Here is a 16735-nt window from a genome sequence, read left to right on the forward strand (position 1 = left end):
GAACTTGTGGTGTTTTAACTTTTTTTTATAAAAAAACAAATGTACATGGGAGATCTCTAGCAGACAACCCAACATCATGAAACCATAATAAAATAACAACTTCCTATAAGTACAAGCAATAATCTATACATATATTAAACATTATTCAATACTTATTTAATTTCGCATCTCATCTAAATTTACATTTAGAAAAAAAATTGAATCAATAATTTAATAATTTTATTTTTATATAAAAATCACGTAAAATCTTTTGACTTTATATTATATATATATAATATAATATAATATAATATAATATAATATAATATAATATAATATAATATAATATAATATAATATAATATAATATAATGTATGAATAAAATAAAATAACAAATTTATTCTTTTGTAACATATTTTTTTATGTATGTCTTATATCTTATATTTCTTATATATTTATAATTTTTAAAAAATTTAAATACTCATGATAGTTTATACTTTAATTATATTATATAATTTCTAATATTCAATATTACAACATAATTTTTAAAATTTCATAAATACGCATTTCAATTAAGTTCTTATTAAACTCTCGATATTAAAAAAAATAATAATAAATAGATGTAGTACAATTACATATCTGAACGCCTAGGCTAAACTGTTACAAGTCCACATCAAAGTTACTAATCCATGGGGTGCAATGGTAACACTGTTGCGTAGGAAAAGTTTAACCAAAAATAAAAGTCTAAACTGCAACACTCCAAGAAAAAAGAGGGACAATGGTTATGTGTCAAAGGAAGCTTCATGGTGACATTTGAGCATAGACATCGATGATGTCAAAATTGAAAATGTTAACTTAGTATATTAATATATAATTATTATGGTCATAATTTTTAATTACAATTATTTCGTTTCACATGTGAAGGTGTGAATGTATGTATGAAGCTTTCATCAAATGAGAAATACGATCAAAGAAGATTTGAATATCAGCAGAGATCTTATCTAAATAAATAATGTTATTTATAAAAAAAAAAAAAAAAATCATGACACTGTTTTTCCGTGTATCTCTCTTTCTCTTTTGATCTCTTTCCTTAATTATCTCAGAAATTATTGTGTAAAGTGGACGTGAGATTAGAATTACTGGTTAGGTTAAGAATGTGATCAACCATCATTCCATAAAAAAAATGTATATATATATATATATAGTTTCTTCTTTTTGAAGTATAAAGATTCATGTTATTTCCATTTTGAAACCACAAGAGTTAATATGGAAACCAGATCATCAAGAATTCTTGTCTAGTCTTAATTGGATAAGTAGAATGAATAAACTTGAAATAGGTTCAAATTCATTATGATGTGTTTTTATAGAGAATTTAAAGTAAGATTTAACAATATAACGAGACTCGGAGTGAAATTATAATCGAACTCAAATACAAAATTTTATGAGAATGAATCTATACACTAAAAATGAGATAGGTTCCCAGAATATTTACTAATGATTTTAGGTGAGCAAAGTGTGCGGTGTGTGATCTAATTCCTTTTGTCGAATCGAAACACAAAATCAAAGGAAAGTCAAAGTCCATAAACCTCATTCAGCAATTGCTGCAAATTCTATGAACACTTAAATTTGTTTTGATCAGAATTGAAATGATGGTCTTGGTGGACCCAATCACAACTCAACCCATGACCATGTCTTATGTCATTAGACCAACCAAACCAATTCAACGCCTTTCATCTCACCAACCCCACCTTTCTCAATTACCCCACTTCACTCATTCTTTTTCTTAATTCAAATGCCATTCAAAAATCACATCATTAACCCTATGCTTAACACACCTTTCCAATCATTATTTCTAAGAAAATCTATTTGCTCTCTTAAATTCCTTTTCAAACCTAACAAAAACGAGTTCTTTATTTTTTACAACGCTTACTTCTTATCAATTCGTTATGTATATTTATTTAGACACAGATAAGAAACTTAATTAGAGTGTGTAATTTTGAATCAAAAAAACTTTTTTTCTTTATCGTAATAATCTTATATGATTCACTGTCACTGATATATAGTATTGTAATTTAGAAAATAAAAATAAAAAAGTAGAGTGAGAAGTGGGATAAAAAGATAAAATAAATTACTACATAAAGGTTATTTTGTTTTCTTTATGACAAATGACGTAATAAAAGTTGAAAAAATTGACAGCTTCTAGAGGAACTGCATTAGTTCACGAAAACCATGATGATGATGTGCGTGACACCACCCTATCATCATTAATCATGTTGTAGACAACGGTGTCGTTTCACCTACCAAACGTTCGAAAAGGCAAAGCCATAAAGCAAATCAACAAAATTACCCACTAATTAAAACGTATTATTATGCTGCCAGACTAATCAATCCAATGTGCAAGTACACATCATATTATCATAAATATATATATATATAATATTTATATATAGTGCTTCCTTCCCATTTTCTATCGTCAACTTTAGTGCTCTTGTTTAGGTAACAAAACTACCCACAGAGAAAGACACTCGGAGACCTTGCTGGACTTCAATGGCTGTCAAAGTTTATATTGTGTATGCTTCTTTACACCCTTTTCTTTTAACATAACGGTTTTTTTATTTTATCTTAAGCTTTCTTTATCTTCTTCGTTAATTTCTGAGTTCGTACTGTCGTTGTCGTTAGTGTTGTTTTTCCTTTTTACCTTCTTTCTTTTTTTGGTCCCTTGTTTCGGCATTTATGATGATCAAGATGAGATTTCGTTTTCTGGGTTTTCTCCACCTCTCCAACGGTTTCTTGAATTTTGGGCCTTTTGAATGCCCATTGAAGATCTGGGGGTGTCGCCGCTTTCTTCGATCTGATGCATTGTTCTTTTTAGCGTGGTCTATGCGCCATGTGATGGGAATTGGTTTGATCGCTTAGTTTTGGGGTTGTTGGCAGAATGGTGTTGGTGTCACAGAATCCCTTTTGTGAGTTTGTTTTCTTGATGATTTTGTTCTATGAATTGTTCTGCATTTGGTTTGGTGGTAATCAGAATCATACTGTGCAGAAAAAACATTTTTCCTTGGTTTCATTTATCTGATTATGTATTTGAATTTTACTGATAAAAAAATGTTGAGTAATGGAAGTAAGATGTTTATAGACTCCCCCATTATGTAATTTTGCAACGCAGCGACGTTGTTCATTTCTTTTGGGTTTACTGTGCTGATCACCCTTAAAGATAAGAACATAAAATTATGTTGTTTTGAGTTAGACTAGTATTGAAGAATTGATGATTTGCATTAAAATCAACATTTCTTCGCTCTTGGAAGTATGGTTGGGCTGAAGTATTGTAAATATTTCTGTTCTTTAGTATGATGAAGAATGGCAATCAGTAGAAGCACTCATACCAATTTCTGTTAGGGAAAAATTTTCATTTTTTGTATATTATTTTTAATTTATCGTGCAAGCAATAGAGAGCTTTTGTTGATGATGATTTAATCTTTCTCTTGTGATACTCAATTAAAATCACATCAGACAAGATTTGGTTCATACAGTTTGGCAATATGTGTGAACACTGAACATCTCAAATTTTCTAATTTGAAGGCAGTATGAAATCTGTTATTTTCATGTGTAGGCAACTTGTAAAATTGAGAGAATGAATCAAAGTGAATAATTGATCAGTATGGCCTTTGAGATCTCTCATTGAAATTCTTAAGAATAAACCAATAGTTAATTGGTGTCACAATACTAAAGCAATACATGCAAATGCCTGTTCAAATACCCAACATCTACATCTACAGAAATATACAAAAGGTGTGCTTTTGGCTCTGTTTGTTTTGTCATCCATCTAGCTGCTATGTTCATTAGAAAAATAAATATATCTATGAGATGAAAAAATCACATAATAAATTGGCTTTTCTATTGCTCTCTGTAAGTTTTTCTCTGAGATTATTTGTATTCAGTTATCTTTTTGGTAATAGTTGCTATCAAAGGTGGGGAAAGGATTGATAGTATAAAACAGTATATTGATATTCCAAGGTTTTGAACTTCTAAATATTTGTTTATGCCAACTGGTGAAATTGGCACTTAATTTAAAATGAAGGAAATGGAAATTACAAAAGGAAACTAAGAAGCAATTGATTTTCAGATCAAGCGATTCCAATATTTGCAAGAATATGTACTGGTTAGTGTTTAATAGCCTGTCTATAGTGCATTGCGATTCTCTAATGTTTTAAATGTTGAGTAGGATCATAATTTTCTCTCTGCTACACAATCATTTGGACCCTGTTCTAACTTCTAAAGAAGTGTTGTCATGATGTTCTGGTTCTCATGGTTGGACTTTTTACCCATGAGTTGGTTCATCATGATGTTTTCATTGAAGGTCCTCTTGTCTTTTCTACGTTTGATAATTTCTGAGTGACCTTCCTAGTTACGTTTTTGAATTCAATTTCCACAGGCATGAGTGCAAATCATGTCACAAGTTCCTGTTGCATGTGCAACAATGCAAGCCATTATAATAAGTAACTTTCATTGCGACAGTTTCTAAACTGAATCAAGCTTGACTACTGGGTCACTAAGGATATGAGGTTTATGTTTCCATGTTAATAAACAAACACAAGTTGGCTGTATTTTCTAGAGAACCAACATTCAAGTGTTTGATTGTTGGTGAAAATTGGAATTCTTAGATTACGTTTGGAATTTGTACTAGTAATTGAGGAATTGGGTGTTTGGATGTTGACGACTGCACTATTTATTCTTGCATAAGATCCATCTAAAATGATTGGAAATATAGCAATATTTTCTTTAATCTTATGCAGTCTTGTTTTTATGTAAATGTTATATTATATTGGTCATTATAACCCTTTGCTCATGCTCCCTGCCACATGTTATGTTGATTCGCAGTTCCTTTCTTTTTTATTGTCCACAAGAATTCTATTTCATTAATGAATTGAATTACTGAACATGTTTCTGGTAGCTTTAATTACAATATAGTTGTCTTGCTTTGATAGGTATTATTCCATGTATGGACATGTCGAGAAACTAGCAGAAGAAATAAAGAAAGGGGCTTCTTCTGTGGAAGGTGTTGAAGCAAAATTATGGCAGGCATGTCTTTATGTTCCATAATTTACATTTCCTGTGCATTCCATTGTGTCATGACTTGAAATTACAGATCGGGAGCAACAATCAGCTCCAGAGCTGAGGCTCATTCCTCTTTAGTGTAAATAAATGCAGTAAAAGTAAATGACCTATCGCATTGTTAGTTTCACCTTCATAGCATGAAATTACAAATGGTGAGCAACATCAGTTCCAGAGTTAAGGCTCGTTCTTCTGTGGAACAAATCAGTGCATGAAGAAATTAAAAAAAAAAAAAAAAAAAAAACTTATTTATCAGCTATCTATTGCTCTGTTATTTTGATATTATTGGTTTTCAATTCAACGTTATTGTGCTTGCCTTTGAACTGCTACATGAAGAAAATAAGAACTTGTTTTTGAATAAACTTCTTCTCAAACATTTGTATAAAAATATGTTTATCTTATAAGTAAAAGCTATAGAAGTTAAAATCAGTTTTTCCTACTAGTGCATATGAATAAGTTTGTCTAAACAGGATCGTGGGTAGCTTCAAACTTTCTGTTGGCTAAATTCTTCCACTGTCACCATATACTCCGATTTCCATGTACTTTCAGATAATTTATCTTTATCAATCGTCTCTTCTAGTTCTATGTCTCCAATGTTGTTTCAAGATAGCAGGATGATCTCTGATTCCTTCAGTTTGCAAATAGTTATTGTGTGATTAACTTTTGTGTAGGCTGCAGTGTCTTGGAACAAAACTCTGCTCCAAAATTCATTCTTGATGATTTTTTTTTTCTGTCAGTGAAGATGAAAAAAAAAGATGTTTTAATAGAACTTCTGTCTTGGTGAAACTATGAACAGGTACCTGAGACACTGCCCAAGGAGGTGCTTGGTAAGATGAGTGCACCACCCAAGAGCGATGTACCAATCATTACACCAAATGATCTCTCTGAAGCTGACGGCTTCGTGTTCGGCTTCCCAACAAGGTTTGGAATGATGGCTGCTCAGTTTAAAGCCTTTCTAGATGCTACTGGAGGTTTATGGAGAACTCAACAGCTTGCAGGAAAACCTGCTGGAATCTTCTACAGCACCGGTTCTCAAGGTGGTGGCCAAGAGACCACAGCGTATGCACCCTCTTATCCTTGGTTTCTTACTCCATTATCAAGATGAATCAAATACTAACATGTTGAAGTTTGTTGAATCCATGACAGGCTCACTGCTATCACTCAGCTGGTTCATCATGGAATGATATTCGTTCCAATCGGTTACACGTTCGGTGCTGGCATGTTTGAGATGGAGAAAGTGAAAGGTGGAAGTCCATATGGTGCCGGAACTTACGCCGGTGACGGATCACGACAGCCAACTGAGCTTGAGTTGGAGCAAGCATTTCATCAAGGGAAGTACATTGCAGCCATCACAAAGAAGCTCAAGCAAGCTGCTTAATAATGCCTTCATATATAGACATACTACCACTATTGTTAAACCATACCAAAGTATTGCTTGAAAATCATCACCCATTTTTTAGTCTTGGAATATATTGAGCTTTATTTTTCTGTGCTTGCAAGTAATTTTTTGTTTCTTTACATTATCGTAAAGGAAATGCTTTGTATGCGTGTTGCATGTTGCATGTTGCAGTGGATGTTGGAATTTGTTGAATGATGAAAGTTTGTCTGTCTTTCAGTCTTGTTCTTTCGTGTTAGGCTAAACAATATTTGTTCCCATCTTTTGTATTACCCCATTAAGCACATAAATATTGCAACAAGTTTGAGTTCAAAATCGGCTTTATTATTCTCTTGTAAATGATTAAGTATCCGTGAAAAAATTAATATGAATCTATGGCCACAACAAACAATTTGTTCATGCCAAGAGATCAGAAAAGTAGCAGTGTGTATGGGTAATACCAAAGTTACCAATTCAAAGCAAACAATTACACCTCGATATATATTTTTCTCAAATTCGCGTTAAAAAAGTTCTTTTTGTTCGTTTGATATATCTTTATGCCAGAGTATAGTACATTATAATAAATATCTTGTCGGTTTGGGTTACACTAAAGATAAATTAGCCATCTTAAATTCTTTGTTGAAAGCGATTTGATGAGATTACGACGTTTAAATTGGCATCTTATCCCATCCCCCACTAATTCTCAGTTCCATTTTCATTGATTTCTTAGTTCCTTTACCACAAAATAAAAATAGTAGTTATGCATTAGATTGAAATAAATATATAAAATAGGTGATTAATACAGAAAAAAAAATAATTATGAGTAATGTATTGAAAGAATCTATGAAGCTGGGATCCGTCTTTTATGGACATGTATAGATAAAGTGTTCAATTCAAAAGATATTCTTTTGTTTCTAACATAATTTTGTCATCGTTTCAACATTATGTTAACAAAGACAGATGCAAGGATTTTTTAAAAACTCAAATTTATGATATAATTTTTTGATAAAATAAAGAACAAAACTTATATAATCACGAATATTTAGACTATATATGATTTTGAGTACATGAATCTTAGATTGTTAATTTAAATAATTCATGATAATCTAATACGTATCCTACATTTTGAGAATTATACGTATCAAAAAGTCCATATCCATATCGTGTTAAATGTCGTGTTAGTATCATGCTACACAGGAAAAAAAAATATTCTAACGAAAGAAGAACATTGATGTGGTCCTTTCTCTTTGTTGTGAATGAAATCCAGTGTGACGTGAGATAATTTTGGTGTTTCAGTTTTGGTCCAGTTTGCTCTAATTTTCTTTTTCCCTTGCTATATCATTAGTATGCATCAAGGGGTTTCTAATTCTGGCTTTGCAGCATCTTGTTCCATCATTTCATGACAAAAAGTGTCTGCCCTCATATCTTTTCTCAACTAGCTAACCTAGCCACACTCATGAATTTCAGCAGCAACTTCATTTTTTTTGGATTCCGATGACACGGTCGTTTTCAAGCATGATGAACAAACCTGACATTTACACATGACGCGCAGAAAATAAACTTGGAATGGAATCTTACACAACTCATGTCATATTATGCACTCTAATCATGCAATATGTTACACATAATTAAGCACATTCTCTTCTTTGCTTCTACAATTTTCAAAACCAACGTAATCATTTTCATAAAATTGTGGAATCCTTAGACAGTTGTTGATATATACATACATACGCTAAAATAATTTGATGATTATATTCCTTCCCTTTGTATCTATCTATACACAAACTTTGGTATCAATGACTTTCGTTGATTATCAATCATGTTACAGAATTATGCGACATATACTATTATAAACAATTAAACGAATTTTCTTTTCCGTTAAAGCAAAAAAAGGTGCAAAATAATATACTGCTAAAAAATTATTTCTGTTATTCCTTCATTGGAATACTATACAGCCAAAGAAGAAGCAAATGAATCGCATAATGGAGACAGATTTTGTTGAAAGTAATTAAGGCTTATAAAAAATGTTGTGTGGAGTTGCATAGGCTAATATTAATCAACTTAATTAGTTTACTATGACAAAGATTAAAATGCTATGATGCTCCTTCTTTGCATGTTCTATGAGAAGGTAGAAAGTAAGATTATTTAGTTAAGTAGTTCTAATCAGAAGGGTACCATTTGAAATATCTGTGGCCAATAGCTGCAGAACCCTAAAAAAAGTTGCTGGGTTTAAAGATATACCAATCATGCAGATTTTAAATCTCAAGACAATGGTATCATATTCTCTTTTTCTGCTATTTTGTCATTGTTTTCCTAAATATAATACAAGAAAAGGAAGAATAACACTTGGTTATCTGTAGATTAAATTTATGAGTAAAAAAGTGCAGTGGACAAACAATATTATGACAGATCAGCTAAACTAAGCTCCTGTTTTGGTTGAAAGTTAGAGATGATTGATTTGAATAATTAAGATTAATTAGAGTGTGGAATATGTGTGTTTAAATTCATTTTAGATATAGGTTTTATATTAGGAAGTGTAGGTAATGAAAAGAATTGATTATAAAATAGAACGAACAGGCCCTAACGAGCGAAGCTTTAGGGGTGATTCTAAGTAGAAAATGTCCTTTCTCTTTAAACCTAAGGTACACATAAATATTGATTTTGAAATTTTGGGGGGTGGTGTTGATTTTTGGTAGAAAGAAGAAGTAGATAATGACAGGCACAAATGAGAGGAGCTATGAGTCCTAATCCAGAAGTCCGAAGAGGATATAAATATTTATGAATTTGGTCTTCTTTGTACACATACTTCCAATGGAAGGCCATGTATGTGGCCATTCGGTATAAAGCACAAAAGCATGTGAAAAAGCATCTTCAACACATAAATATCTAATTAATCTTTGTGAAAAATAAAAACATTTGATTTGAAAAAAATTAAAAAACCCTAAAAGGGGGGGGTGTGGGCCAGCTTCTGACTTCCACTTACTTATTCCAAAGACATAAACAAATAAAAAGTGAGGTTTCCAATCAAATGACGCATCCCTTCACTCACTCTTGTGTTCTATACTCCAATGATTCTCTCAATTAAATTCCTTTTTCTCTTGAGTTAAAGGTAGGTAGTGCCAGCTCTATTCACAATATAGCAACAACAAATAATAAAGCTCCTTTATCATCATCTCTCTGCTATAACAACAACAATTTTTCTCTCCCTCTTGTTTAGTCTTGGAAGTAAGAACTTTGTTCTGTATATTCAGCATTTTTTTTGTCATGCTTAATTAATCCCACTATTCTAAGCACAATTCTGCAATTATTACAACAACTTATTCTGCTCCCAATGGTCCCAATATTTTCCCAAACACTGCATAATTCTGAATGTAGTTGGTCCAACAATGGCTATCTTTTGAAGGGTCATTTCCCTTTCTTTCTCTTTCAAACACATTTTCCCTCGTCTCTTTTTTATACATCTTTTCCACTCTCCACCAGAACTAACTACCTTTACATATTTATGTGGCCTTCCGTGTCCTCTTTCTTGTTTCTCTTTTCTTTCATCATATCATTCCCAACTTGGCCAGGTGTGTGACAAGGTACATGCATGTCCTAGCTACCTACTTGCAGGATATTGCTTCCGTGTCCCAATTCTCCATCCATCTATATTATTATAATTATTAGGGCAAAATGTGTTTTAACTTCTTTAATTTCATTCCAAACTCTTGGTCCTTCTAACTTTTATAATTGCTGAATTTCATCCCTCAGGTTTCACAAACAAGATGAAATTCATCAATTATAAAACCACAAAGACCACAATCATCATTCTTTAAAAAACATCCACTAAAACAACTTTTCACCAAAAAATTTCAGAGTTAAAACACATTTTACCCTTATTATTATTGCTATCTCGAAGCTCCTCCGAATGTTGGTGTCCAAAAATCCACTGTGGTTTCATGAGTTACTGGGAATGTGCTCGAAACAGGCACCAAGCATAGCCCTCGGCTTCTTAGATCCTGCTTTGGTCCCTCAGTTTCCTTACATTTACCAGAATTCTGCATCAAAAGCCAAAAAATTGCATTATAATTTGCCAAATTTGGAAAAAGGTTATCAGCATCAGTGCCTCAGAATCAAATCTGCATCTTTTTTTTTCTTATCTCCATCTTACTCGCCCTTTCCTATCTCTTTCCTTTTCCTTCCTATTAGAGTAATGCTTATTTCACATTTTTTTCTTCTTTTTACCCTCTTTTTGAAGAGAAGAGAGACAAAAAAAAGTCTTGTACAATGAGTGCATTGTGCAAAAACACATGATATAACAATGATTCAACATTACAATGGATATAAGACATGTAAGAACAAAAAAGAAGAAAAACATAATAGATATGAGATAAGAAAAGAGGAGAAAGATGTAAAGATCAAATGCATAATGAAAAGAAAGATAAAGTATATGTATGTTTATAATTATTCGATTAACAGTTTAACTAAATAACTTTGTTTGTATAGAAATTTGATATACTTACACTATATATTTAGTATAATAGTTATACAAATAGTTTACCTTCTGTTAAACAAAGTTCATGCAAACTGAGAAACTTTTTAATGCTTAATGGAGTGAAGAAAAACTATAACAACGACGTTAAAAATATCAGGATTCTAACTAAAGTGAAATTTAGAACTAGCTATCACTATATTCATTTAGAGATTCATAGAAAGAAATAAGAGACTTAATTGCAGTATCTTTATGAACGTACGTATGGTACCTGTTGAATCTGTATTGGAGCTCCACTTTTCATATACGGTGTACTTAAGGCCTGCAGAAAAAGAAAAACGAAAAAACGTAGCTAGAAGATGAAAATCTTGCCACTATTTCTAGTTTTTTAATAGGAATATCTTAATGGGTTATGGGACTTACAGTGACCTGTTCGTGGAGGAATTTGATGTATTCAATGGCTTCAGAGAGCACTGAGGCTGTATCAGTCTGACACAATATACAACAGAGTTTTAATCTTTTATCTATAATCTATAATAATAAAGCAGCAGCATTATCAAAACTGCTATGATCATTTATTTATTTTCCTTATCCGCACTTATTATATATCACATATAAATTCACAAATGAAATGATCATAACTTAATAAATTTTATTGGAAGCCCACCTTTCCGAAAGGCGACACCAATTGTTGGAGTGCAGTGATTCTGTCCCCCATCTTCTCTTTTCTCACCTAAGAGGCAAGAAAGTAGAATTACAGGTTCACATCCATGTTTATGGATTCAAAGGAAAGAAATAAAGATAAAGATAAAAAGTTTAAAGCTTTTTCCCTTCTTGTTAAAAGGTTAGTTGCACTTATTGTACCTTAAAAGCTGGCATAGGAGATGGTGTTTCGTTACGGGTCCTTTTGGGTGCTGGCTCATTCCCACTTTTCTTTCCCACATTACCAGACTCCCTAACTTCAGATATATTCTGCAAATTAAAACCATGCCTCTATCAATTAAATCTAAACTTTACTTTACACAACATCCAATGCAGTACTTCAATTAAACCCTAATACCATATCTAATACACATCATATTTCTAAACTATGTGCTCATGTTTTGTAGTAGTAGTAATAGCAATAGTATATACCTTTGACTGTACTTCAAAATTTGGCGTAGAGAAGGGGGGTTGCAATGAAGGGAAGAAGCTGGAGCGAACATCTTTGAAGTTTGCAGCCTCAGAAGCGTTCCAAAAGGGTGCGTTGTTAGTGAAATGGAGCTGGTTATTGGGTGGTTGTTTTGGAGGTGAACCTCTCAAAAATTGAGGAACTTTGGACCAGGAAGGGATTAACTCATTATTAGAGTTTAATCCATATGTTGTTGGGTATGGGAAACTCATGGAGCGGTTCTCAAAGGAAGAAGGTTGTTGTTGGTTATTGTGATCAGGTCCCAATAGTCCTTGCAATATTGAAGGGGTCCCATATAAGGCTGAGGAATCCATCTGAAAGTTAGAAGAGGGTAACCCTTGGCTTGTCACTGTGCTGTCCCCAGAACTATATTGTGGACTAAACTTGCTTTGATCCAACGAGAAACCCCTATTCACTTGCTTGAACTCATTGCTTGAAGATTCTGCAGAGAACATCTTCTCTGACCTCCACTGAACTTGCTGAGACAACTCCACCCCAGTCTCTTGCTGAAAATTTGTTCTTGATGAGCTCAAGTTCTCTTGCAACATCGATCTGAAACTATTCTCTGTACCCTTCTCCCCTCGTCTATCACCATCGAACAAACACAACAACAACAACAACAACAAAGTCACAACATAAATATCCCTTGAAGATTGATAAACCATTTACTCTATTCTCTATATCATGCTGAAAATAACAAGAATAAAAGCCTTTTCTGATACCTGCTACATAGATCACACACCATGTTATTTGACTCAGTTAAAAATCTGATTTTTAAAGATATTAGTTTCCAAAGTTATAAATATATAACAAAAGCGACGAAAATGTGTTCTTTTTTAGTGGGTTGGTTTGGTTGGGTTCCACTTTACACAGATTGCATGCACTTACAACAAAGATGCTTGATTCCAATCCATGGCTTGGGATGACAGGCCCAGACCCATCATATGCAAGTTGGGGTCAGTGGAAGTTGTAGAATCTGGGGGTTGAAGCTTATTCTGTGAGTCATGAAAAACCACAGAAGAAGAATCCATGGAAGACCTTGGCTTCATGTCCGCCATATCTGAAGCTTGCCAAGCAAAGTTGTTTATGTTGGTGATGGCAGAGGAAGATGACTGTGACGCTCCGCTTTCATACCTCACGTTTCTTGCTGTGTCCCACCAGTTTCCACTTGCCTGAAATTGATCATCTGCCATGGTTGAAGAATCCAAGAAATGTTGTTTGGTTGAGCCTCCACTGTGTATCTATAAACTAGAAATTTTGTGTTAAAGTATGGTGCTATAAGGAGTGCATCAGATTCTTCAAAGGGTGTTGTGTTTTGTTGTGAGGGTTGAGTTTGAGAAAAATGAATGGAAAACGGTTCGCTACTTCTCAGTATTTATATTAATGGCAGCCGAAGAGAGAAAGTGCATAAATGAATGAATGAATGAATGAGAAGAGTAACTGACTAACCGGATTATGGTTGACACTTTCATAATTCAAACGGGTCATTGATAAGACACTGGAATTTAATTACATCTTCATTTTTTTTTTTTTTTGAAAACCAATTTGGCTTTTTACTTATTATATATTATCATTAATTAAGAATTAAATTCTTCTTAAATTATAGTATTTCTAAGAATCTCTATTTTTCTTTTTCAATTTATTGTATATTAAAAGATTAATTGAGTTTTTACTTACAATGATGATAGCTTCTTCTCCATTACAAGTCATGTGTTACTTTTTGACAATATCATTTTATATTAATTTAAAAACCTTACACTTTTTAATGTGTATACAAGTAACTAAAATGGTGAGACAAATAACCAATTAACGAATAAATTAAATAACAAAAATGAAATGAAAAGTATAAAAGAAATTGAGTATATAGATAATTTTTTTAATAAAGACTCAATTATAGACATTAAAATGTATGAATTACTTAAAACTTAATTAAAATTATTATTATTATCATTATTTTATAAGTTATTTTTATTTTTCTTTTTATTTTTTTATGTTGTTGACCGTCTAAACTACAATTTGTGAGTAAAAGTGAATTTTATTGAAAACATTTAAATATTATTTTTACAAAAAATATCATTAAATAACAACTAAATTAAACATAAAAAATAATTAATCATTATATTCATTGAGTTGTAAATTATTTTATAAATTAAAAATTGTTGGTATCTAAAATAGTCTTTATTATTAATTAAAAGTTATAATTGATTTTTGAATTAAAATATAAATTGATCAATAACTTTAATTACATTTACATTATTGTTATTAATTCTAAATTAGTCATTAATTAAGAATTAGAAATTTAGAATCAACAAATAGTTAGTAATTAGTTAATTATTATTTAATAATCTTTTTATGATGTATATAAATAAAATTTAGGGATATTATATTCATGATCTCTAACATAAATATTGGAACGTAGAAAAAGAAAAAGTGGGGAACTTGTCTCTTTTATAATTTTGTGTTTCGAATTTAAAAACTTGGCATTCATAAACAATTTTTGGGAAACTAACTGTAGGATTTGATTAAACAAAGCGGAACAATATTTATTATACAAAAAAATTGTGATGAAAAATGTTGGTACTTTTATTTGATTAAAATTAAATATAAAATTAATGTTGAAAAATGTTTAAAAAGTTAAAAATAAATAATTAATGTAAAAATAGTAGACATATTAAAAGAGTAAATAATAATTAAATAAACTCAATCAATCATACAAAAGCAAAAGCTTACACAGTATCAAAAGGATAAAAAGAAATAATTGAAGACTCGAGAAGTAAATTTTAAAAACAATTTCAAATCAACAAACAGTTAATTCGTTCACATTTCTATATACAAAACAAAGCTTTTTTTGGAATACAAATCCTACAAAATAGACTAGTTAGTCTCATTAATAGAAATAGATTTGAATTTTTTTTTTCTCCGTGGTCTAATTTCACGAAATTTTGGTTTAATTGCCACATAATTTCCATATTTTTTTTATTATATTACAGATGTGCTGTTTTGTTTGTCAATTTAATAAAAAAAGGGTCATTATTAGTATTTCTGTGAATATTTTCTACTCAAACAAGAGTATGCTATTTTGCAGTCAAACTAAAAAGAAAATAGTTTCGAGGCTTAATAATTAAAAATTTTTATATCATCAATCGATAAGAAACGTAAATATAATTTTAAAGATAATTATTGTAAAAACAAATCATTTTTACATAGGTATGCATAACCTTTTTTTCCCCTTTTAACAAAAAAAAAAAAGAAGATAAAAATATCATAAATCACGTATACTTTTTCATAATAGAAGTTGAAAATATAACTAGTACTTTGTTTTTCAAAATAATTGAAAAAAGCATGTATTATTGGACTGGCCTGACTCATCCCAGGTTGCCTCTTCTAGGATTCTATAGAAGTTTTGCTTTTAACTATTTTTGTTGAGTTAGGTTACATTTTTTTTATTTCCTTTTTTTTCTTTTTTTTTCTTTTTTTTTCCCAAGGATTCTATTAATTGTACTTTAAGCATCACTGTGTTGTTAACTTTTTGTCAAACCACTTCTCCAGATTTATCTATATTGCCACCACAGATTTGTGAAAAAGGTTAATGACTAAACTAGTCATTTAAAAGTATAAAATATTACTTTACTATTAAAATTACTTTCTTTTTTATTCATATATTACCTATTTATATTCTATGACGAAAAAGTATAAATATATAACCATATGAGCTTTTGTTTTTTCCTTTAAATTAGAATGCCAAACAAAAGAAAAAGGTGAAGACGCTCTTGCCAATGATTATTTCCTGCAATGCCAGTTTACTTTTCTTCCTTTGTTTTTTCCTTCATTGATGGCATCTTCTTGTGAATTTCAGTAACAGTAATCATACCTTTTTTCCGCCGTTAAATATTTTAAATTTGAGTTAAAATTAAAATTTATTTATGTTTAAATTTTGATATATTTTAGTGTCAAATTTAAAAAATATATATATATAATTTTTTAATTAAATTATGTTAAATTTTTCTTTGATATATTATACATGTTTTATATTAGTATTTAAGTTATTTATAATGTTTATTGTATTTTTGTTTTAATGTCAATTATAAATATGTTTTATATGTCAGAAAATTTAACATAACTAAATTAAAAAGATTATATCTATTTATTAAATTTTTAAAGACTAAAATATATTAAAGTTTAAGATAAAAATAAATATTTTTTAATGAAAATTCAGGTGTTAAAAAACATATTTAATTACATTTTTAAATCTCTTATAACTATAAAATCTAAGAATTCAATGAGATAACCTTTTACTATTTTATATGGTTTTTAATGTTTTAAAAACATTAATAAAACAAATTTGCGTGTCGTAGACTGCAAAAAACAAAAGTCTTCAATTTAAAATAAAAAAACATTGACTTAATGACTAGGTCAAAAGTGGTACAAAAACTAAAAATAAGTCAATGTAATATTTACTAGTAAATCAGCACTAAGAAATTTATAAGTATCGCAATAAATAGCTTGTTGGGTGGTGTATTGTTGCTTTAATCTTTAAACTAGTCAACTTTTTTGTTTTTTATAAACCTAATTTTTGATGTTTTAAAATAAAAAATACGTTGACCTATGTAAAGTTTGTTACATGATG

At 30.6% G+C, this 16735-nt stretch overlaps 2 protein-coding genes across 7 annotated transcripts; one reads left to right on the forward strand and one right to left on the reverse strand.

Moving 5' to 3' along the window:
* The first annotated feature begins 2286 nt into the window (after positions 1–2286).
* LOC114185669 (probable NAD(P)H dehydrogenase (quinone) FQR1-like 1) lies at positions 2287–6802 on the forward strand. Of its 2 annotated transcripts, none has more exons than XM_028073536.1 (4): positions 2287–2549; positions 4965–5058; positions 5888–6150; positions 6238–6802. In XM_028073536.1, the coding sequence occupies exons 1-4, from the start codon at positions 2527–2529 to the stop codon at positions 6467–6469; spliced, it is 612 nt and encodes a 203-aa protein (XP_027929337.1). In that variant the 5' UTR covers positions 2287–2526; the 3' UTR covers positions 6470–6802. The 2 variants fall into 2 exon arrangements, with proteins under 2 accessions (XP_027929337.1, XP_027929338.1); XM_028073537.1 differs by lacking the exon at positions 2287–2549 and adding an exon at positions 2645–2942 and having other exon boundaries at positions 6238–6706.
* A 799-nt stretch (positions 6803–7601) lies between these two features.
* Positions 7602–13530, reverse strand: LOC114185366 (transcription factor bHLH123-like). Of its 5 annotated transcripts, none has more exons than XM_028073049.1 (8): positions 12997–13530; positions 12072–12693; positions 11802–11909; positions 11605–11670; positions 11361–11426; positions 11200–11259; positions 10340–10503; positions 7602–7994 (listed from the first exon to the last, which is right to left on the reverse strand). In XM_028073049.1, the coding sequence occupies exons 1-7, from the start codon at positions 13299–13301 to the stop codon at positions 10354–10356; spliced, it is 1377 nt and encodes a 458-aa protein (XP_027928850.1). In that variant the 5' UTR covers positions 13302–13530; the 3' UTR covers positions 7602–7994; positions 10340–10353. The 5 variants fall into 5 exon arrangements, with proteins under 5 accessions (XP_027928850.1, XP_027928849.1, XP_027928848.1 ...); XM_028073048.1 differs by lacking the exon at positions 7602–7994 and adding an exon at positions 8175–10111; XM_028073047.1 differs by lacking the exon at positions 7602–7994 and having other exon boundaries at positions 9217–10503.
* Between the last annotated feature and the right edge of the window lie 3205 nt (positions 13531–16735).

This window comes from Vigna unguiculata, chromosome 5, assembly GCF_004118075.2.
Source record: "Vigna unguiculata cultivar IT97K-499-35 chromosome 5, ASM411807v1, whole genome shotgun sequence".
In the NCBI taxonomy this organism is placed as follows: domain Eukaryota; kingdom Viridiplantae; phylum Streptophyta; class Magnoliopsida; order Fabales; family Fabaceae; genus Vigna; species Vigna unguiculata.

Bases quoted from the DNA above. Each gene is read 5' to 3' on its own strand.
- LOC114185366 (XM_028073049.1), bottom strand. From the start codon at position 13,301: ATGGCAGATGATCAATTTCAGGCAAGTGGAAACTGGTGGGACACAGCA. The intron at 11,427-11,604 runs GTGGGCTTCCAA...ATATTGTGTCAG, and splicing joins TGGTGTCGCCTTTCGGAAAG to ACTGATACAGCCTCAGTGCT. The intron at 10,504-11,199 runs GTACGTTCATAA...CTTTTGATGCAG, and splicing joins AGATTCAACAGGTACCATAC to AATTCTGGTAAATGTAAGGA.
- LOC114185669 (XM_028073536.1), top strand. From the start codon at position 2,527: ATGGCTGTCAAAGTTTATATTGT. The intron at 2,550-4,964 runs GTATGCTTCTTT...TTGCTTTGATAG, and splicing joins GCTGTCAAAGTTTATATTGT to GTATTATTCCATGTATGGAC. The intron at 5,059-5,887 runs GCATGTCTTTAT...AACTATGAACAG, and splicing joins TTGAAGCAAAATTATGGCAG to GTACCTGAGACACTGCCCAA.